Source organism: Sceloporus occidentalis, unplaced genomic scaffold, assembly GCF_023333645.1.
Source record: "Sceloporus occidentalis isolate IW3139 unplaced genomic scaffold, rSceOcc1.0.p SCAF_5, whole genome shotgun sequence".
NCBI classification, from domain to species: Eukaryota; Metazoa; Chordata; class Lepidosauria; order Squamata; family Phrynosomatidae; genus Sceloporus; species Sceloporus occidentalis.
In genome coordinates, this window is record NW_028316985.1 from 113,467,201 (window position 1) to 113,489,839 (window position 22,639).

At 38.2% G+C, this 22,639-nt stretch overlaps 2 protein-coding genes across 6 annotated transcripts in view; one reads left to right on the forward strand and one right to left on the reverse strand.

Annotated features, from left to right (window-relative positions):
• WDR19 (WD repeat domain 19) overlaps positions 1–15,470 on the forward strand; it is a 61,522-nt gene extending 46,052 nt beyond the window's left edge. For 4 of the 5 annotated variants that reach the window (XM_089525112.1, XM_089525110.1, XM_089525114.1 and 1 more), the window contains 12 exons: positions 692–816; positions 1,461–1,573; positions 1,913–1,981; positions 2,358–2,435; positions 5,012–5,108; positions 6,173–6,297; positions 7,337–7,418; positions 9,507–9,657; positions 10,623–10,746; positions 11,511–11,587; positions 13,113–13,234; positions 15,301–15,470. In XM_089525112.1, the coding sequence (XP_089381238.1) occupies positions 692–816; positions 1,461–1,573; positions 1,913–1,981; positions 2,358–2,435; positions 5,012–5,108; positions 6,173–6,297; positions 7,337–7,418; positions 9,507–9,657; positions 10,623–10,746; positions 11,511–11,587; positions 13,113–13,224 (1,153 nt within the window). In that variant the 3' untranslated portion in view covers positions 13,225–13,234; positions 15,301–15,470. Of the gene's footprint in view, positions 1–691; positions 817–1,460; positions 1,574–1,912; positions 1,982–2,357; positions 2,436–5,011; positions 5,109–6,172; positions 6,298–7,336; positions 7,419–9,506; positions 9,658–10,622; positions 10,747–11,510; positions 11,588–13,112; positions 13,235–14,102; positions 15,220–15,300 lie in introns of those variants that run through there. The other variant, XM_089525111.1, reaches the window with a different exon arrangement.
• An 876-nt stretch (positions 15,471–16,346) lies between these two features.
• Positions 16,347–22,639, reverse strand: part of RFC1 (replication factor C subunit 1) — a 44,824-nt gene continuing 38,531 nt past the window's right edge. Inside the window, exons 23-26 of the mRNA XM_089525116.1 lie at positions 21,208–21,353; positions 20,674–20,887; positions 18,681–18,869; positions 16,347–16,545 (exon numbers count right to left, since the gene is read on the reverse strand). Coding sequence (XP_089381242.1) covers positions 16,462–16,545; positions 18,681–18,869; positions 20,674–20,887; positions 21,208–21,353 — 633 coding nt within the window. The 3' untranslated portion in view covers positions 16,347–16,461. The remainder of the gene's footprint in view (positions 16,546–18,680; positions 18,870–20,673; positions 20,888–21,207; positions 21,354–22,639) is intronic.

The following is a 22,639-nucleotide window of genomic DNA, read 5'->3' on the forward strand; positions in this document are numbered from 1 at the left end:
CAATATAACTTTTTTCTTTTTTTTATTTTTTTATTAAGTTGCCAACATTGAAATATGAAACAAACAAACTTTATAAAAACAAGCATATATTATATAAACAATCATTGCATACATACGTAAACAGATCTTGACTTTCTTGATAATCTTTTATTTTCCCAGCTATAAAGTAACTTCCTAACTAACTGTAGTCACCTTATTTTATATACGTTTCTTGAATTTCTGTATTATCAGTTCATCAACATGGTTTCTATGGCCTGTTACAGACAGCCAAAATAAAGCTGCTTCGAGTCGCAGTGGAGGTATGGCGTTTCAATGATGCATGCGTCCTAAGAGTCCAGAAGTTGCACCAAAGCCACGCTCCAGACAGGAGTGTGGCTTTGGTGTTGCTTCTGGACTCTTAGGACGCATGCATCATTGAAACGCCATACCTCCACTGCGACTCGAAGCAGCTTTATTTTGGCTGTCTGTAACAGGCCTATATTTAATGACTTTGTATACATATAATTCTGATTCTAATCTTATATTTTTCCCATCCCTTCTATTCATATATTCCAGTAGGTTGTAACCAAGCATTTCTTATAACCTCTAGAGGTTAAATCCAGAATAAATGGACAGTGAAAACAAATTGGATAGATAGTTTGCTCAATATAACTTTTTAAAAAGTCAACAATGATTTGTTAATTCTGTTTAGATTCTTTCTGCAGTTGGGTGACTATGGGTCTGCCATCCAGTTTTTGGTGATGTCGAAATGTAATAATGAAGCTTTCTCACTGGCCCAGCAGCACAATAAAATGGAGATATATGCAGACATAATTAGTGAGTACTGCAATATGATGTGGTTGTTCTTAGTTCTTTATGCATACACAGACTTCCAGTTTTCTTACATGTAGTGTTGAGTGTGTTTTTGTCAAATTAGAAATTCACTGCCACGGCAATCTTATGTGTCTCTCCTCAAAAGTAAGTCTCTTTGAGTTGAATAGGGCTTACTCCATGGCAGATAAACACACGATTGAATATGATCAGTGTGCATTTGAGCCATTTAAAAATGATTTAGGAATATACAGGCCATCTTCATTATGATGTAAAACTGTAACTGTTAAGAGTTATAAATGGCCAGTTAATTTTGTTTAAATGAGATCTTTTGTGGAATTGGGAGCCTATGGTACTTGCAATTTTTTATTGCAATAGAAAGGGGAAGCATAGTGACTGCGTACTCTCCACTTCATTTGTAGCCTCATGTCCCATAGGATTCTCCCATGCATACAACAGAGTTTCAGGGAACTGCAGAAGAATGAGGAGTTATGAGAACCTCATCCAGTGAACACTTTTCTATTCAAAGAAGGGCAGTTAAGAACCGAGCCAATTTTATCCAGCTGCATGCGGAGAAAGAGTTTTTTCAAACTCTTTCTCTGCATGCAAACTGATGGGGTTTTTTGTTGTTTTTTCCTTCTTTGTTGCAGGTTCTGAGGACACTACTAATGAAGACTACCAAAGCATTGCCTTGTATTTTGAAGGCAAGAAAAAACATCTCCAAGCTGGCAAATTCTTTCTTCTGTGTGGTCAATATACACGGGTTAGTATTAAGCCATAATCACAATCTTACTGGGTCAGGTTCAGGGCCAGAGCTGATGGTACATGGGAGTGCTGCCCAAGGGTCTCCCAACAGTTTTTTCTTTATCTTGAAAACTGAAAGCTGTGTTGGTGATCAAGTTCACAATGCCGGAGGAGAGACTGAAAACTCGTCCTGTTCTTGCCATCACCTTCTACCCCCATATTAATAATAATAATAATAATAATTGAATTCATGGTCTGTGTTGATAGTGTATTTCCACATATGCAAAAATGTATTTATTTATTATTTTAAAAGTGCACTTAAATATAAGGCATTTAACATTTTGTGTTCTTTTTACAGGCATTAAAACACTTTTTGAAAAGTCCGAATACAGATGACAATACAGCAATAGAAATGGCAATAGAGACAGTAAGAAACATCCATTCAAACCGGGGGGGGGGGGTGACTGGTGGAGGGAGACAGAACATGTCCTTTATTTTAAAAGATCAGTGTCATCGTTGTTGTTAAGCAGTGAATCAGTGCCAGATTTCTTTTTTATTTTATATTAGTTTTTAATATTTTATCCAGTTTTTCTTCCAAAGCTAGTACAGTAGTTGTTGAAGATGCCAGAAACTGGAACTTTCCCCATGATATAATTATTTGTAAATTCCTGAGTTACAGACCCATAATTCTATATTGACTATAGTTTGTGTATACAGGTGTTGTTTATCTCACATGAAAGAAAAGTTTAGTTGTTTTCCCCATAATATATTATGCTGTTCTATTTGTGTATTTTTTTCCTTAGGTGGGACAGGCGAAAGATGAAACCTTGACTAATCAGCTTATAAATTACCTCATGGGAGAGAGTGATGGCATACCAAAGGTACTAAATTCTTCTCTTAATAGTAGAATTAATCCTCTTGTCAGTTTTTTTAAGTGAGCTTGGTGTCTCTTTTAAATTTTCAAATAGAATTAAGCCATGATTCTGTGCTACATACTGTATGTGTAAGGCACATGGAAGAAAGTAAAGAAGGATAGGGTTAGATTAATAGTTCCAGTGAACAAAGCCTAGGATTTTTATGAGATGGTAAATATGTGTCTGTGCTGCACCATTTAGTATGTGAATAGGGGCTCACTTTACTGAATGGTTCTCCATTCCAGAACATGTCTCAGACAGAAAACAGACGTGTCAAGTGAGGGATGACAATGGCATATAGAATAAAATTCTATCTTTAAATTTACCAAACACCGAAGATACCTGTGACTGCTGAAAAACTGTTACATTCTCAGGATGGCACGGAGGAACAACCCACCATGTTTGGCTTTATTCCTGTGTGCCAACCTGACTAGGCAGGACCCAACATTCTTTTCAGTTACTAATGTAACAATTCCCCCCTTCTCCATCAGTTTGGAGAAAATGGAGAAAAGGTTAAAGATGAAAAGGAGAAGGAGAAGAGTTCAGATGGAAAGTTAAAATCAAAGAGACAAAAGGCAAAGAGGTCCCTCTAATGGCTGAATAGCTGATGAGGGGATGGGATAAACCAACAAATGTTGCCACCCAGATTATCACTGCCCAGCAAATTTGTGAGGATAAGTGAAGGGAGGAACTACATAAAGTTTTTCAAACATCTAGCGAAAGTGAACCACAAAAATGCAGGGATAAGGCCAAGCAAAAGCAAGGCTTCAAGGCTAAAAAGACAGTGAGTACTATGCATAAGGCTAAAAAGGGGGGGGGGGGGGAGTGTAACACTGATAACTCAGAATCATAGTTGGAAGATACTTCAAGGGCCATCCAGTCCAACTCCCTGCCATACAGGAACTCACAATCAAAGCATCCCTGACAGATGGACATCCAGCCTCTGATTAAAGACCTCCAAAGAAGGAGACTTCACCACACTCCAAGAGTGTGTGCCACTGCTGAACAGCTCTTACTATCAGGAAGTTCCTCCTAATGTTGAGGTGGAATCTTTTCCTGTAGCTTGCATCCATTGTTCCATGTCCTCTTCTCTGGAGCAGCAGAAAACAAGATTGCCCCATCCTCAACATGATATCCCTTCAAATATTTAAACAGCGCTATCTTATTACCTCTTAACCTTCTCTCCAGGCTAAAAATGTTTTTAAATCCATTTGTTATCTAGGTAGATGTTGTAGGAAAGTGTGCTTGTGGCAGTTGGGTACTGAGTGTGAACGTAGTGGCAAATTAGTTTACTTTAGCAATTGCTAAGTACACACTGGCCATGGTTTCAGGATAGCTATTTCCAAAACTCACTATTACTGGATTGGTTTCTGCTTCTGTTTATTGTGGCAGACCCTTTGTAGACCAAAACATGTAGGGCCAGAATTTGGCTTGAGTTTTTAAAACAGACTTTGCAATTTCCAGTGTAGTCTGTGGTTCAGTGGTAAACAAACTGTCTGTCACTATGCTGTGGAAGTTGCCGGCAGAGTACCAAAATCTGGTTTTGCTAATGATTCTTTCCCCGCTCTTGAATATAGATATAACACTGAATTTGAGCTAGATCCCCCTTTGCTGTGTAACTGTCTTTTTAACATGTCTCTTACTCCAGGGAAAGATTGAAAAATTGTTTTGGAATTAAATCTAATTTTTTTTAAAGATTGTATTAATTTTATATAAGCACATTGACTGACATACTAAACAATATTCTCTCTTGTTCTTCTGACTGTCTTACTGCTTCTTGCTGTAGTCTGTTTCTGTGAGTAATTGTTTTGCTTTAACCAGTCATGGCCTGCTTCTTAGCTTTTCATTTAAACTAAGACTGCCTATAACTTAGAGTATGTGGAATTCAGTGGCATTTCTTTCCAAGTGAACATGCATAGGATTGTGCTGTGGGAGTCAAGACTGCAGACTCACTGATAGCATCATTTAAGGCAAATTATTTATAAAATTCTGAAACCCCAGTCCCACAGCTTTTCAGGAAGTTTTATAAAACTAGAATTATGCTGTCTTCACTAGCTCTTAACCCAAAATATATTGACAGAAAGCAAGCGCTTTCAACCAGTGTTGCCTAGAATAACAGAAGAATTTTACTTCCATGTAAAATCTTGTTTAAATATTTCATTTGAGTAGGAATTTTAAAATGAAGACCCACAAAATATTTTTCTGGTTGAAGATTGATTTCTGAGATAGTTTAAATTGATTCTGATGATTTTATTTCTGTAGTTCCAGCATAAGACAATGTATTTGAACATGTCATGGTAACCCTGTGGAAATGTTCAGATCTTGCTGAGGTATACCTTAATAATGAACATTTCTGAAAACTGATTCATTAATGTAAAAGGCATATGGAACCAATACTCTCTATGCACCTACAAACCATAAGCAAATGGCCTGTGTTTGTTGAAAGTCTGCTTACTCATAGAGAGTTTTGGTGAAATTAAGATCCATGTAATAATAAGGCTATGTGCTTTCATGTTTGTATCTGCTTTTCTTTTCTAACAAAGGAAGCCAAGTATTTGTTTCGGTTGTACATGGCGCTGAAGCAATACAGAGAAGCTGCACGGACAGCCATAATAATTGCCAGAGAAGAACAGTGTGCAGGTATGGTGCAGTCTTTCCAAACCTTTATTTGATTCACTTTCACCACATTTGAACACTTTCGTTGTGCTTAGAGGAACAGAGTGGAAAAATGAAGAACAGCTGGGAAAGTAGAGAGGAAAGAGGTGACTGGCAATGTATTGCTTTTACAGAACCTAAAAACGTAGTGAGGGTTGAGACTGATACTTCAACTCCTACTTTTCTCCCAGTGTTCTAAGTCTAGTGTGTGCCAAGGAAAGAAGACTCAAGACAGCAGAAAGGGAACCTAAAACGTTCATTTTTTTTCAAGATGGCATTGCTCTGACGAAAACGATTTAACCAATATAGGCTCCAACACCATCCCAAGTACTTTCAAAGGCCATTGTCATTTGATAGATTGTCAGTAAATCACCCAAGACCTTGAGCTTATCTTTGCCCATTGCCACTGAAATTTACCCTGCCTTTCTTAAATTCAGACATTCCACTCTAATGGGTTCGTGGATCAGTCTGTCAGAATATGACTCCTGAAAATATGAGTAGCCAAATTTAAATTTAGTTTGCATTCCTAGACTGATTTCAAAGCCTGCAGTAAAATATTAACTTATTTTATATGAAGAAAATAATACTTCTTCTAACCATTTGTTTAGAAATGTCAGCATTAATATTAGCTGCACACATAATTACATGAATATTTATATGAAGGGCAAGTAAGAAAGTTGCAGAGAGAATGTGGTAGTATATATGACTACAAGATCTTAGTACATTTTCATAGCTTTTGTCTTTAATTTTTGAAAAATACTTTCACTTGAAGAGATAATTTGTGACCCAGGGTTTATGATAGTTATTTACTTTTGTTTAATCCTGTAGAACTCAATAGCTGTTGCTGGAGATGGAAATTATGTAGACATGATTTACCTAGATGAGAAGGTTCATATAAACTGTGTTATGCAAATAGTTAATCACACAGCCTTGATACATTTATCTAATTATGTTCAGACTAGGGAAGCTGGTGTATAATGGATATGAGCAAGCCATTGTTAGAAAAAAGTGGTTTTCTGAAATCTAATGCTTCCTTCTTCTTTTTTAAGGGAACTATCGTAATGCCCATGATGTTCTCTTCAGCATGTACTCAGAATTAAAAACTCAGAAAATTAAGATACCTTCTGAGATGGCTACAAACCTTATGATTTTGCACAGTTATATTTTAGTAAAGGTAATACTTTGAAAATATGGAGGGAAGTAAAATGTAAGCTTATTTTATATGAAATGTGTATTCATAATGTAAGAAGCACTTGGACAGGATCAGACCAGATTGGGTCGAAACTGCAACGCCATTGCCTAAGGTGACCCAAACCTGGTGCAAAAAAGAGCACCAAAAAAGTGCTCCTTGCTGGTGGCCCATTGTGGACTGCGTGACAGCCAACCTGGGGACCGCAGCACCTGGTTACTATGGACCTGCGCAGAATGGGGAGCAATTGCATCCTCCCTTTGCCTTTGGTGATAGCATTATTGTATAGCCAGCATGCTTAGTAGCCATTAGTAGTCTTATCTTCCATGAGTTTGTCTGGTCCGCTTTTGAAGCCATCCTAGGGTCTGTCTTCTATACAGCATCTCTTTAAGTACTTTCTCAACATCATATGCCATTCCTCAAGAGCATCTTTAGCTCTAATGATCATTTGGCATTTAAAAATGGGGCTCAGCATACATGCAAAATACGTATATGTTTCAACTGTTTATAATAATTAGCTCAATAAATGGTGTAAAAATACTGTGGGCCCTTGGTATCTGCTAGGGTTTCATTCCAGAACTCCCCATGGATATCAAAATCTGTGGATACGCAAGTCCCTTTATAAATAATGGCATGGTAAAATGGTGTCCCTTATATAAAAAGACAAAATCAAGGTTTCTTTTTGGAATTTATTAATTTTAAAAATATTTTCATGCTGTGGATGGTTGAATCCTTGGATAAAGAATCTGTGAATATGGAAAGCAGTCTGTTCACTATTTTTTATTTGACATCTTTTGTCCCTTTTTGTAAATTTTGCTCTTTTTGCTGGTCTTCCCCCCCCCACACACACACACAGATTGAGAGAGAGAGAGAGAATATCTCATAGGTTACACTTCCTCTTCATGGGGGGGATGTGACACACAAAAATCTGTATAGATGGAAAGATCCCAAATGTTGCAAATGTTAGCCTTTATAGTCTAAAAACATAAAGTGAAGTTTAGAATAACTCACATTTGTATTTCAGATTCATGTTAAAAATGCTGACCATATGAAAGGAGCGCGTATGCTTATTCGTGTTGCCAACAATATCAGCAAGTTTCCATCCCGTAAGTGTTAATGATGAAGGAAATGCACTATTTTGTAGCATTGTATGCAACAGGGCTAATAGGTGTGTTTAGGTTTGGAGCTGTAGTATGAATTCTAATTTCTCTCCTCAACAGTTCCTGTTCTGGCATAAAACCTGTTTCTTGGATGTCACAGTTAAGATGGCTGTGCATCCCATTCTTCAAACCTAAACTGAACTGGACCACTTGGCGTCAGGTCTGAATTGATTAGATCTGTCTAGATGGGTTCAAATCATGCCAAGCTACTTTAGCAATTCAGCTAGAATCCCCCCCCCCCAAATAGTTGCAGAACAGCACCCTCTGTGGAAAACGCTAGGGTGGGGAGAGAAGGAGAAAATGTGGACCTTGTTCATGAATAGTTACAGGTTTCTCATGTAGGGCAAAGATCCCACAACACTCTCCAATCACAGTGTTTATGATTAGGAGTTATTCCTTTTTTTTCTTTTGCTGGTTGTCTTTTAGCAGAAGGAAAGGTTTTTGATGCTTTTGCTACTGTTTGGCATTTATTGTAGTTTGTGCTCTTCTTTCCTCCTTTCTACTCAAACCTCTCTCTTTTCCTGAATATTTCCAATCTCATCCTTTGTCATCCTTTTACTTGTTGTTTAATTGAGTGACTCTGTATTCTTGTCTCAGTATTCTTTTATTGGGCAATAGCATGTCCCTTGTTTTCTGGTTTTCTAGGAAATGTTGATTTGGTGTCAATGTGCTATAAAAAATGAGTACTTATTAACAAAACTATCCATAAACATATTAAAGCAAAATTTAAAGTTCGATGGCACACACGTTCTGAATCTAGTTATCTGAAATTTGACAAGGTTTGTTCTCTCCTCTTGGTGACATACACAAGCATAGCTGGAATTACACCTGAGTTTACTTTTTCAGACCTTGCTGAAAGAGGTATCCACTACCTTTTACCACAAGGCTTTCTTCTCCAGCATACAACAAACTAGGAGGGTGCTGGGTGCATTGTAGGTCTTCCCAGGAGATGATTGTCTGTGGGGGTTTATCCAGGGCTATTCCAGCTGTACTTGAGGTGGAGGTAGCAGCCTTATTGTGGGTGAAGACAGCTGCTTTTTCCCTCTGTGCTCAAGAACAGCCGGAACAAACCCAGGCACACCCCCGTAGCCAGTCTGCTGCCAGGAATGTGGAACTGTTCCTGATAGCACCTCACCTGTAGTTGCACACTGGAGTATTGCTTCACTACCTGCCATAATGTGATGGTGGGGACTGCCAGCATGAGATAGGATCTTTTTCATATCTCAAAAACGTAATGAATTTAAGTGAAAAAAGAAAAATGTTGTGGTCACTTTTAAGGCAAATTTAATAGCACAAAATTCCCTAGGTCTATCTTTCTGAGATTTTGTGTGTCTGATCACCTCCTTGGCAAACTACCATGTTTCCAAAAGTCATGAATGTTTGTGAAGTAAGAATGAGTTATACCCATTTTGGTTTCCTAGTGCAAATCAGTAGGTGATGCAAAACTGGATTTTCAGGTTTTTCTTTGAATCCAGATTGAATCAGGTCTGGGTAAGCCCAATGTGCTGGTTTATTACTGTAATAAACTGAAGTGGGCAAGTCAAAACCAAAATCACAGCCAAATCAGGTACCAAGACAAATTGTAGGTTTTGAGTTTATAATACTTATGTTAATAAAAGTTATAAATACTTAGGTTACTTCAAATTATTTAGATACTTTTCTTCCTCCTCTTATTATTAACATATGTTAAAATGTATTATCTAACATTTACTAATCATTGTAAGAAGATTAAAAGACAGTCCTACCCACAGGCTCTATGAAGTTGAGGTGTGCATGATTATTCCAATATAACCTTTTTCTTCAATTTCTTCTGCCCTTTGTTATTTTGTTGGAAACATGCACATCTGCCTGATGCTTGATGCCTTGGACTTTGTCAGTAGTATTTTCACTTTTACATGTCTTCTTTAACAGGAAGTTCAAATCAACTAACAGTTCTGTTAAATCAGAAAGTGATGACTCTAACCAAAAAATGTAGGCCTGCAGAGCCTTTTGTAATCAGTGTACATAAAATGATTTTCCTTGTTGTACTTGTAGATATTGTGCCTATTCTGACTTCAACAGTGATTGAATGTCATAGAGCAGGACTGAAAAAGTCAGCATTTGGTTTTGCTGCAATGTTGATGAGGCCAGAGTATCGAAATAAAATTGATCTCAAGTACAAAAAGAAGATTGAAGCAATGGTCAGGTAAGCTTTTTTTTTAATCTGCTTAAATGAGGTTTGGAAATGCATTGATACAAGTTTGCTTGCTTGCTCGCTCAATATAAATGGACTAAGCAGCAGCCTTAGGGAGCAATCTTCTGTGTACATAATTTTGGAATAAGTCTTATTAAATTCATTAATACATAGAACTGGGTTGTTAATCATTGCTGCCCAGTCACTGTGCCTTTTAGCTGCAGTTGTTGTTTTTCCAGAAGCGATGCAAGTAATAAAACCACAAATTGTTCATCAAATCCAGAATCCCTTTATCTATTACAAACAGAGGCAAAGTCAACTTTCCTTTTATCACAAGGAAGGCCTGATTTTCCATGCTAGTCTGCTTTTCCCTGGTTCCCACAAATGATATTTGACACAGTTATCACACTTTGCCTGTGCATTATCTCGGTAATCTTTACAACCACCTATTATTTCCATATTGCTCAGCAGGGCTCAAGCTAAGAAAGAGTGTCCTGTCGTGGGTGGGAACTAAGCCATGGAGACCTGAGATCATAGACCAGGCACTTAACCAATTCACTTAACTAGTGTTGGTGTTCCCCACATGTGGCTAAAAGAGGCTAGTACATCATTTTACAATCATACACATAATATAAGGTCACCTACTTTCAAATTTGCAGCTTCCAAATGTAAAAGTGTAGGGAACAACCTTTTACCATTTTAGATGTCCATATTGGTGGTCCTCCCTTACAGGGCCAGGAACTACCATTTATTATAACACTGAGATGGCTAGCCAAGTGTCCTCCAAATTTTTTGGATCACAACCCTCATAAGCCCCTTGTATTGATACCATTTGAGGCTGATAGGAGTTGTAGTCCAAAATATCTAGTGAACATCTGGTGGCTACCTGTCGCTGGCATCAGATTTCTGTAATTAGGGGCTGTACTAATCTGACAGTGTTTTAGTTTCCTCTTGGATGTCTACCTTTCTACCAATAGACGACCTGACACATCAGAAGGTGAAGAGCCAACCACACCGTGTCCATATTGTGACTTTTTGCTACCTGAATGTGAGCTTCTCTGTCCTGGGTGCAAAAATAACCTTCCATATTGCATTGCAACAGTAAGTACTAAACGTAATAGGTAGCTCTTGAGTAGGAGGCTGCTCTTTTTTCTTGAAATGTCTAAAGGTTAAGCTGCTAAGTTAAGTGCACTTGAAAACAGATAACAGTTTCACACTTGTCATTTTCTTTCACTGTGCAAAATCTTAAATTTTCCTACTTTTAAAGTGCTAAATGTCACATTTAGATGTGGTTACCCATATTGTCCATGCCAATTAAGTATCCTCAATCTAGAAACAAAGCACTTGTGACATACATTGGCAGTATTTCAGAATTTGAAAAAGTTATTTATTTTTAGAATGCTTAGGATGAGATCCTAAATTAAGCAGTTGGAGCCTAATACAGTTCCATGTATTCCCCCTGCTACCCTGTTAGCTGTCATATGTCTGGAAGGGCTGCTGTGACTGTTCCTAGAGATGGAAGGGAAGCAGGAGGCAGTTCAGAGGAGGGAAATGCAACTGGTCTGGGTTTGTAGGGAGAAGGAATGGTGGCGCATCCTTAGATGGAGTGGATTGATCATCTGTTTCCTCAGAGCAACAACCAGTTTCTTCCTCCTCTGAATTGCCTCCTCTCCCCTTACATATGTGAATGTAAGCCAGTAACACAACCCTACCTCTAGAATCCTCCATATAGCATGGTAATTAGCCATGCTGGGTGAGAGATTCTGGGAATTGTAGTTGAAAAAACAACTCTTCTAATCATTGACTAGCCTAGGAAGCCATGTGAAAAATTTTCCAACTTTCTTTTATTATTCCACTCCTTTTAGGGGCGACATATGGTAAAAGATGATTGGACATTGTGCCCTCATTGTGACTTTCCTGCCCTATATTCAGAGTTCAGAAAGTAAGTTTGAATCTTTTTCATGCTCACCTTTAGAAATGTTAAATACCAAGGTGAATTTCCATGCTCAAAGTAAACTACATACTTGCCTGATTTATTTCAGATACAATTTGAATTTCAGCGTCTCTCCCCTCTTTCACTTCCTATGTGCACCTTTCTCCTTGCCAGGTTTTGTCTCCGTTTTCCTCTCAGGCCTTTTGCTCTGATGTGTCCCCTTATTTCCATCCTACTAGGTCACTTCTTTCAGCTCTTCTGTGATATTACCTTCTTATAGCCCTCAACTCTTGTTTTCTGGCTCTGTAATTCCCTAAATGTTTGGGATGTTCATAGTTTTAAACAGTGTTGATTGGCTAGGAACACCTATCTGAGCAGTCTTAAGAAACATTAACTTGCTGTACTAAATAGGTTTGCCCTTATGAATTCAGCATGTGGTCAAATCATACTGCTTAGAATAGTGTGACATCAACATATTCATTACTTAATCCCTAATTAGCTGAGATAAATGAGAAATTAAGGGAACAGCAAGCAGTTATAATGGGAGGGTGAGTGACAGTGAAGAGGTTTGTTGAATGTACATAGGAGTCTGAGGAAAAATATTGCTGCCTCTATCTATTATTTTCAAGTTTGAAACCGAAGTGAGAAGACATTAAGCAGAGGCTAGTTTACAAATGACAGTACGGATTTTGAAAAATAAGAATCATCTCCCCTGTACAACTACAATCTGAGGATTATCCTGATGTGTGCAAGTACTCTTCTGTTCTAGGCATCTCAAGGTGTTAAGGCATTTGTTGTAGGAAGCAAGCTTACCCTTGAGCCAGGATTGGCAATTGTTACATCATGGGGGGACCACATTGACCCTCAGGGGATCTTGAAGAGCTGCACAATCTCCGCTGCACCCACTTGCTCTCCCCTTAAAAAACCTTTTTACCCTCAGATTTCACCATGACTTCAGGGACCCCTGGGCCATTGTAGGGCCAAGAGAGATTTTTGTAAGCAGAAAAGGAGCCATAAGTTCAGTTCAACTTCTAGTTCACTTCCTCTTTATAAGGCCTTTCCTGAGCCTAAAGGGGACAGTTGCTGAAAAATTGGTCACATTTTGCTGTTCTAGAGGGCATGGGGGCAAAGGAAATTTTCACTAAAAGAAAGGATTGGGGTGGGATGCCCTGAAGAGCTTTAAAATGACATTGGTGACTGCATGTAGCCAGCAGACGAGTCTAGGTGCAGCCAAAGTTTGTCCCCAAAAGTAGTGTATTAATTAGTATAAAGAAATATTAGCTCCTTTGTTCTCTGCTACACTCAGGTGCTGAAATATAACCATGCTGGTATGTTTTACGACACATAGTCTTATTCACTGCCAATATCACTCCCATCTAAAGAGCTGACAGCTTCAGCTGAAGCAAAATGCCTTAAATTACCCACCTTCAGGCAATGCAGGTGTATGCTAGAAGAACATTTGGTATATTGGCATTTTTGCAAGCTTTGTAAAATTTGCAAATTGTGAACGCTTGTGTTGTCTTCTTTTAAACAGCTTGTTACAGAATGACAACACATGTCCCATGTGTTCAGAAAAGGTTGACATTGCCAGTCTTAAGAAAACAGCTGACTGTGCACCATACCTCAAGACAGAAGTGGAACAATGACTTTAGTCAAGTAAGTATTTCAACCTTGAGTCTTATTTCTAGACTGTAGTTGTTTCAGACTATTTTAGAATATCAGGAAGCACACAGAGGCATATGCCTTCCAGAACAAAGGAGGTAAACACAGAAGGGAGGATGCTCAGTTAGCCACAGGCACCTGAGTCCTCTTTACTTTTTCTGAGTGTATAAACTATAAGTGTGGACAAATGGGAAGTAAAACTATGCTGGTGGCCTTGGTCCTGAAGTACAGAATGGCTTTGTGCATAGCCGATTCACAGAGGTACTCTTACAAGCGCACACTGTAGACACATAGCTGCTCTGTAAGACGTGGAAACCTATAGTTAGCAGTTTAGGACCACACATAGTTGGCCAGTTGCAGATTTTCAGACTAAATATGCACATGTCAAGGTTTGGTAGAGCCAGTGGCATAGTTCCACTCATTTCTCCCCAAATATAATACAGCAAAGATCCCATATCATGTAGTTGGAATGTAATGTGTCACCCTCAGAACTCCCTCTTCCTTCCCTTCCTCACTGTCAGCAGCAGATGCCAAGTCCATGTGGGAAGATAGTGTTTTGGATGCTGTGCAAATGGCCATGCAACAGCACTTTGTGCTTCAACACAAAGAGAAGCAAGCACAAAGCCATATATACATGTGCACATGTCACTAACAGGAATCCAGCCTAAGTATTAAAAGCAGGCATTAACACACTTTGAATGTGAATGAGTAGGGAGTTATTAGGCATGCTGCCTAAAAGTCGCCACTCTGTTTTCGCGGGGATCCATTCCAACCTCTGTCCACAAAAACGGAAACTTGCCTATATTCAAGCCCCATTGACTTGAATAACAGTGCTTCCCATTTTGTCCCTCTTCGTTTACAGCCCGCGAACGGGCGAGGACACGGATTTCAAGTCTGCAAAAATGGAGGGGTGACTGTAGAAGCCAGGGAGCTTTACCACATGAAACTAGTTCTCAGGAAAATTATGTAGTTCAGAATTCCTGCATGTTACCAATTAAGTGACTGGTAGGGAACTATGTATTTGAGTAGCGTCATGTTGAGCTTTGTAGAAAGATAAGGATGTGAAATAGTTTTTTACCCAACCCACTCTTGGAGGGTTTTATGTATACAGGTTTTCATACTCAATTGTATAATTCCACACATGCAGTTTGGTGACACAGTTCAGGGACACTGATTCTACAAGACGAGACGACAAAAAGGTCTCAATTTAGCTTGTAGACATGGCTTTTTATAGGTTCCACATTAGCTGATACAATGTTTAAGAAAGGTAAGTGGATGTTACAGGACAAAGTGTTCCTATTCATACTTTCAAGTATACTTGAATTTGCTCTGTGAGTTCCCCAGGTAGTCTCTATATTAAGAGATAATTTTAGGTGCTAGACCAGGCAAAGAAGAACCAAACTGGTTGGTTTTCATTTTCATTGGAGGGAATAACCCTTCAGAAAATTGTCCCAATTTAACATGATATAAACCCTTTTTTTAATGTAGGAGCTAAATTTGGTATTCTTTGAGTCATTTGAATGTAGAGATAGCTGTGTTGCTCTTAAGACAAATTACTTTATTGTCATAATTTGTCAAATAGTCAACATGGCTATCTCTTCATTTATACAACAAAGATGGCACTTTCACTGTGCTCTACTACCATTATCTTCTCTGTGGGCCAATAAGGTACTTGCCCCACTTCCAGCAGAATAGTAATGTGTTAGAAACCCAGTCAGATAAATAAACTGGAAAAATAAGTCTGTTACCTCCTTCCATGCACAATCCTTTGACTTCATATTTTAAGAAGAGTGAAGCAGTGGGTCAACTGATGCAACATTGTCCTTATCATTGTCCTTAACAAAGATATTGCCAAACTTTGTATTTTTAAGCTTTAGTGACAAGTTTTTGGTTTGTTGGGAGAACTGATATAGGGGATAGTTTTGATGACTTAAGATTAGGCCTTGTTTTTCCAAAGCATTGGGTATTGAGACCTATATAGTTGTGAATTGTAAACCATACTCATTAACTATAAACATGTAAGAAATTGTTTTAGTTTAAAATCATCTCTTTATTTGCAGGCAATTCTGACCAGTCAAGTGCTGCAGTAGTAGAGGAAGCTTGCTACTGTGCTTGAGATTATTTCAGTTATTGAATATTTTATTTCTGAAACTGTAAATATTTATCTTTTATAGAAATTTTGTACTTTTACCTTTTCTGTTTACAATAAAATTTGACTGCTAAAATCAAAGTCCGTATCAGCTTGCTCTGTGAAAGAATGATCTTGTTCACTCTGAGTTATATGTGTTTAGTAGAACTGATGATCGTGAACAAAGATGGTTACAAATAGGCTCTTCAGTTGAACATCATTATTTCAGGCTGTAGTAGAAGAACCACGTGGAATGTGAGAGTCATTTAGAATTCTTCCTCTCTCGTCTTATTTCCACACAAAATAGAAATCGTCGTTTGCTTGTTAAGCAAGATGATGTTATGTCACCCAGTTTAAGTGGGGAAAATAGTTAAAAACATGAAACTAGTTTTATTGCAACCTTTACACAATGCTGCTTTCTCATCATGTACAAAAGAAATATCCAGTTTAGCGTATGATCAGTATATACTATATACATGTTCTCTGTATAACATAGCTATTTTTAAAAATATCAGACGCTCTGCAAAGATGAAATACAGGACACATTAAATAGGCCAGTGCTTTTTCACCTACTTGCTGCTAAGCTCTGTCCATATTTACACAAATTTGAAGATACAGATATCTCCACGCTTGTGAAACTTACCATACTGGTACACACTGGCCAGTCAGCTCAACAAATCCTTGACCTTCCATGTCTTAGCATGTGGTCTGGACCCAAGTCTCCTGTCATGTTTCTTTCATAGCAAGCTACAGAATAACCCATGGCTTGTTCCAGCTTTATTTCTGTGGCAACTGCCCTAGGTCTTGCTGAGTTTCGACATCACAAGATGAAGCCAGAGACAGAAGGGTCATGTTCTACAGTTCCCAAATGCCTCAGCACACTGTCCATGAACCAGGATTCTTCTGGAACATTACGTTACTGCAATACCCAAAGTGTGTCACGTGTTTGTGCAGTGGTAATAAAACACAGCAGCTCTATGGCCACTAAGAGGGACTTTTCACCCCATTCACTTTATCCACAACCCAGCATAAAGCAATATTATTACAAAGCTCGCAGAGTTGGATCAGTCTTGTCAGTAAACACAGGAACAGTTCATTTGCTCTTTTTCTTTGCTTTCCCCTTTTTCTTTTCCTCTCTTTTTTCTACTGTTGGTTGCTTGGTAGTCTTCGCCTTCTTCTGCAGAAAATAAAATGTTTGATTTTTTAACATATTACCCGAACACATAGGACTTTCAAAAAAGACCACATTTCACTCACAGACTTATGAAACAAACAGCAAAGAAAAAATAGTAGCAGGGAAGTCAAGCATGAGGAGGAGGAGAGGAATGAGAAGGATGAAAGTTGAGCAGAATAAAAAAGAACACAATGTTCAGTAGTGAAACACAATCAATGGACAACATTTGTCAAATAAAAGCATCTCCTATAATTTAGTCTGTACGCTACAAACTAGCATGCTTCCTACACATTACTTTCAAGAATAGCAGAGAGACTTTCGTCACTGAAATACCAGTATTTCTATTGCTGACTATAGTGGACCCTTGTTATACGCTGGGGTTTGGTTCCAAGATCCTCCGTGGATAACAAAATCCATGGATGCTCAAGTCCCATTAAATATAATGACATAGAAAAATGGTGTCCCTTATAAAAAATGGAAAATCAAGATTTTAATATTTGAAAATTATACTTTTTTTGAACATTTTCAAACTGTGGATGCTTGAATCCGTGTATAAAAAAATCCATGTATAAGAAGGGCCAACTGTATTTCAAAATATGGGATATAACATTAAGCTTAGTGACTAACAGGAAAATTATATAAATGAAGGAAATTTTAAATATTATGGCCCACTTCATGCCAAAATAAACATTGTTAGAGGAGTTTGAGCATATAGAGTCGGTTCTCCTCTTATGTTGGCTTGCCATCCATGGATTGAAGCATCTACCCTGTTCTTCCCAACAGTGGCACGTACATGTGGCCGTGCCAACACAGTCATGCTGTCATTGGGAACAACATGACTTGAGGCCCTGCAAGTTTTGTTATCCACAGGGAAGTCCAGAACGGAACCCTTGCAGATACAAAAAGTCAACTGTATATATTGGAGTTAGGACTGTAAGGCTCTCCAAATACTGTTCAACTGCAACTCCCGAACCCCAACCAGCATAGTCAATGGTGGGGAATACTGAGGGCTACAATCAAACATCATTTGCAAGACCACACAATTACCACCCTGCTGTAGACAATCAAAACAAGGCAACAGGATACGAACATGAGTGGACAACTGTGGTGAAGTCAGGGGCCACTTTCCAATTGCTCAAGGGCTGTACTTAGAATTTTTAAAAAGATTTTTAGAACATAAATTCTTCATACTGCTGTCTTTATCCAGAAGTGAATTTAATCATTTTTAATCAGAGCTGCAGATTTGGGGTAGTTTGATTTATCAGTATTAACAATTATAAATACAGCATAAACCTACCTGGTCCCAGAGCTATCACTTTCTACTACAGAAAGTTAGATTGCTTTTAAAAAAAAAATCTTATAATTCATGTCTATGAGGGGAAAACCCTAAGATCTTCAGAAGAGGCCCTTCTATTTGTTCCACTATCTTGTCAGTTTCATTTGGTGGTGAGATGGGAGAAAGCCTTCTTGGTGGCTGCTTCCAGAATTTGGAACTCCTTCCCTAGAGGTGTGGTGACTCCCCCTCTTGATCTCCTTCCACTCGCAAGTAAAAACTTACATATTTGGTCAAGAGTTCCAAAAGTGACTTTTAATAGTATTGTGTGCTGTTCTGTTGACTTTTTAATATTGTTTTTAATGCAGTTTGAATGGCTTTAACTCTATGGATAGTTTTTTTTTAATCACACAGATGTTTCTGTATAGTTTTTCATCGCTACTGGTTTTAATAATTTGTCTGCCACCTTGAGACCCATTATTTGAGAAAAGATGGGTGCAAATGAATAAAATAATAGTAACAGTACACACCCTTTATCCTAACAAATCTTATTGATAGGCCAGAGATGGGCCACCTATCTGGCCTTAAAGCTGCAATTTTTTTCAGCTATGAACCTGTCATAAATGTAATAATAGCTTAATCTGTTCATAGTAAAGATTAAAGACCCAAAAGGCATCTCAATCACTTTTGCTCTGTTTCAAATAACACATTTTAACTGCTTATAACTAGTTAAATTAAATTTTTCACAGGTAAGTAACAAAAGTGCCTTAGAAATCAGTCCTTGGTTTTGGCTGAACTCCAAATCTTAACCTAATTTTCAGTTACACCAATTGAAGATGAACTTCACTACCAACTGAAATGCTACCTTAATCATTGCATCATTTTCAATCGTCTCTTGTTCATTCTCGGACTGGACTTCATCAGCTTCCAGCTCTTCGTTCAATTCTGCATCCACTGCAGAACCTGCTCGTCGCTTCGTCTTCTGTACCATTTGCAGTGAATACGGTGTTAGGTGTGCCTCTTTGTTATAGGTTCGTGTGAAAGCTGATTTAACCTGTTTATGGTAAGAGATGTGTCTGTAACTGAAGTTGCACTATAGCCATTAAGCAACAGTTTTCAAACTATGTTCAGAGAATCTCATGAGCACTGGAAACTGATTTAGAACTATACAGTTAGGAGACCAATAGAAGCACACATGTTTCTCTGAAAAACACTTTATCACTGCCAGTCTTTCCCACCAATCTGTGAATGAAGGAGCTTAACAGGCATTTCCCAACTTATACTTTGTTCCCATGAAGTAATAGAGAAGATCCAATAGATCTAAGTGCACTGTGACCTAGACGACAGACACAGAGGTTCCATACAAATCTGTTGATGTGGAAAAGCTTCCTGAAGGCAGTATGGTTTGAACACCTAAGTTCAAAGAGTCAACTGGGAAACATGAATTCCAATCAAAACAAAAATAAAACAAAAACCACAGGAAGGAAGGGACACATTTTGTTATGGAAGAAACATTTTTCAGTCCAGGGAAAGCATCCCTATTTGGATGGAGTAAACTTCCCCTAAGAGAAACCACAACTGTATTTTGGTCTCTTCAAGACTAATATAGCTAGTCCCTGGAATCATCCTCCTTTGGCAAGCAAATAGTAGTGACATTTGCCCTTTCATTCTTGGGATGGCAGGCAAAGTAATCCAGTGTCAGAGAGTTAGGGACCGGCGAGGATGATGTACAACTAGAATCCAAACTACCATCCAAATGGTTTGACCCCAAAGAGTCAGGGACCAACGAGGATCGAAGCTGGGTTGGGAACGAGGGCCAATGATCATGCCAAGCCATATAATAACTCCTCCTCAGAAATACAATGGTCCTTAGTCAGGCATGAGAGCAAGGCAAGCGGCCATGAAATAGATTCTTCTCAGCAAAAAGAGTGACTCTAGCCAAACGAGGAAACAAGGCTAGTGGACATGTTATAACTTTCCTTAGAGATAAGAGGTACAAAGCATGCCAGCGAGGGGGACAGCCATTAAAAAAACTTTTCCTCAGGAGAACAAAGGAACTCTGCCAAGCACACCAAGGAGGCGAGTGGATATTTTATTAAAAAGAAAAAAATTCCTCAGAAAAAAGAAAGGGTCTTGCCAAGTGCAAAGGCGAGACAAGCCGCCGTTAAAACAATTTTATGTCAGAATTTAAATTCACATTTGCATGATTTTCTAAGAAATCGCAGCGTTTCTTTTGAAATATGAACAACAATGTTAAAAAATTACTATCAAAATGCAAATTGATCCTGTTAAAATGGAAATTTTAAAGTCTGATTGGAAAATGAGGAGTTCCTAGATGATGATGATGCTGTGGATAAAAGGAACTGAGAGTTTAGGTGGGAAACCGGCCAATAAGGCAGTTCAGAAGTGGGTGCCAAAATGCTTCCAAGAGCTCTAAAAAAGTTCCAATCGGCTCTGCACAGGCGCCAAATAACCCATTTATGTGATTCACAGAGACCATGAAGAAGAAGGTGGTTCTACATTCAAAGAAGCTAGCAGAATGCTTTTATTAGGTTGTTGTCTATATATGACTACTACCTACTAAAAACATCTGGCTGGCTATTTTGAAATAGAGAAGAGATGCAGTAGTTTATATATGACAGGGCCTAAATAGGCACCAGCTTCTTTCTGATCTTGGAAGTTAAGCAGGGTCAGCCCTAGTTAGTACTGGGATGAGAGACCACAAGCAAATACCAGGTGCTGTAGGCTGTATTTCAGAGGAAGGAACTGGGAAAACCACTTCAGTAATCCTTGCCTAAGAAAAGCTTTGAAAATTCATGGAGTCACACAGACATACAGTTTATATATGAGTAACTTACCTTGGAATCTAGGTTAGAGAACTCACTAGGCTTGCCTCCCCAGCTGGTCACTTCCATTATATTTTCAACATCTTCCTTCATCAAGCAATAGGAATCCATGACTACTATAGCATCTTGCACTCCTTCTGTTCCCAAGCAAGACAAAGGTCTCACAATTGCATCTCGCAGATATGATAAATATTCCAGATTTACTGCTCTCTTGCTTGCATGTGTCCTACAAGGAGGGAGAAAAAGCATTTAATGGGTTTCTCCAAAAAAATTATCTACAGTTGACTATAACATGCTCCATCTCTTTTCTGCATGGTTGGCAAGAGTGACATGGATATCCTTAGGTTACACTGTGCAAATGTCAGTGGCAGAACAACACAATAGCTTGTAAATCTTTATTGCATTCTAGAAAAATGCTAGAAATTGCCTCCATTAAAGAAATGCTCCAAATCTCTGATGATACTATACACTGCGCCTGCTGAATGGTACAGTATGTGCGTCATTTATATGGCTTAATCGGGGGATAAATCTGGTTACCAAGATTACCTGAGGCTCATGTGCATTGACAACTCTTTAATGATACGGTCATGTTTTCCTGTTGATGAAAATTTCCCCAGCCAGCTTGGAAAGTTTGGGAATTGGTTCATGTAACCTCTCATTAGCTCCCCAGGGAGGACACTTGAATAAATAGCCTGAACGATAAAATAAATATTGGTCAGTTTTACACAGAGACTACAATGCCCTAGGCAAATCTACTAAAATCAAAGAGTGAAGGTGGAATTGATCTACTAAACTGTTATTACCAGTACAGAATGGTTCCAATTTCACCTATTGCTTCGTCTAGCCTTAGCAAGAACATGAACACAAATAGTGCTAAGAACCAAAAGAAAGGAGCACCAGTCCAAATATACCAAGTGAATATAAATCCGTTTATAAATTCAGCACTGTTATGTCCTTAAGAATATAGAATTTAATAGATTTGTGTTAGAAGTACATTTTGATATAAGACTTTCAGCAATAGAAACAGTAGAATTAAAACAATGCATTAATTTCAAGTTATATTCAGTGTCATTATACCCTCTCCGTTTGTGCTAGTGTGACAATAATAATAATACTAACATCAACATGTAAAAGTGAAAAATGGAGTGAGTTATAAAACAATCTCAGCTTATTTATAGTGCTATGAGTAAAGTGTGTGTGTGTGGGAGGGGGAAAGTTCCTCTAAATTAGAAGGAAAATTCTTCATAGACCTATTAGTCCTGTTAGTCCATCTTATCAGAATGACATACAGAGAACAAACTTACACAGATAACAGTTTCCATAGATATCTCTTACTAAACAGAATCAGCAAATAGCTCTTCCCAGTCCCACACAAGTGCAAGCTAAAGAAGCACGTCATACACAAGCCACAACACAGTTATAGCCACTAATTTAAAGGCACAGAACAGATCATTTCCATATACATAATAATAAGAAAACAGACCAATCATCCCCCTCTCCCATAAGAGTAAGATAATTCAAAATAAAATCCCAAGGAGCCCCTCTTCTCAAAATGAACCTTGCTATGTCCACTCTGTAATATAGATGTTTCCTAAGTCTTTCAGGAGAAAAAAAAACCCTGTCCATTTATAAGAATTTGTAAGACTCCTCAACAGCATATGGCACTAAAAGGGCTCTCATTACACCTCATCTTGCTATGACCCTCCAGAAAGCATGTCCTTCAAAGGCCTAATAGTTTTGTCCATTTTCAACCATCTTGGATATGGGTCTGTGATAACTTACAACAGGTAATTGTGTACGACTAGGTTAATAAAATGCCAATATTTCCTAATATTTATTATTAATAAAATATGATGATGGAAAATATTCTACTGAGGGAAAATACTGTATATACTTGAATATAAGTTGAAGGCAGGTTTTGGGGGCAAAATTATGGATTTTGATATGACCCTTGGATAAGTCGAGAGTAAAACGTAAG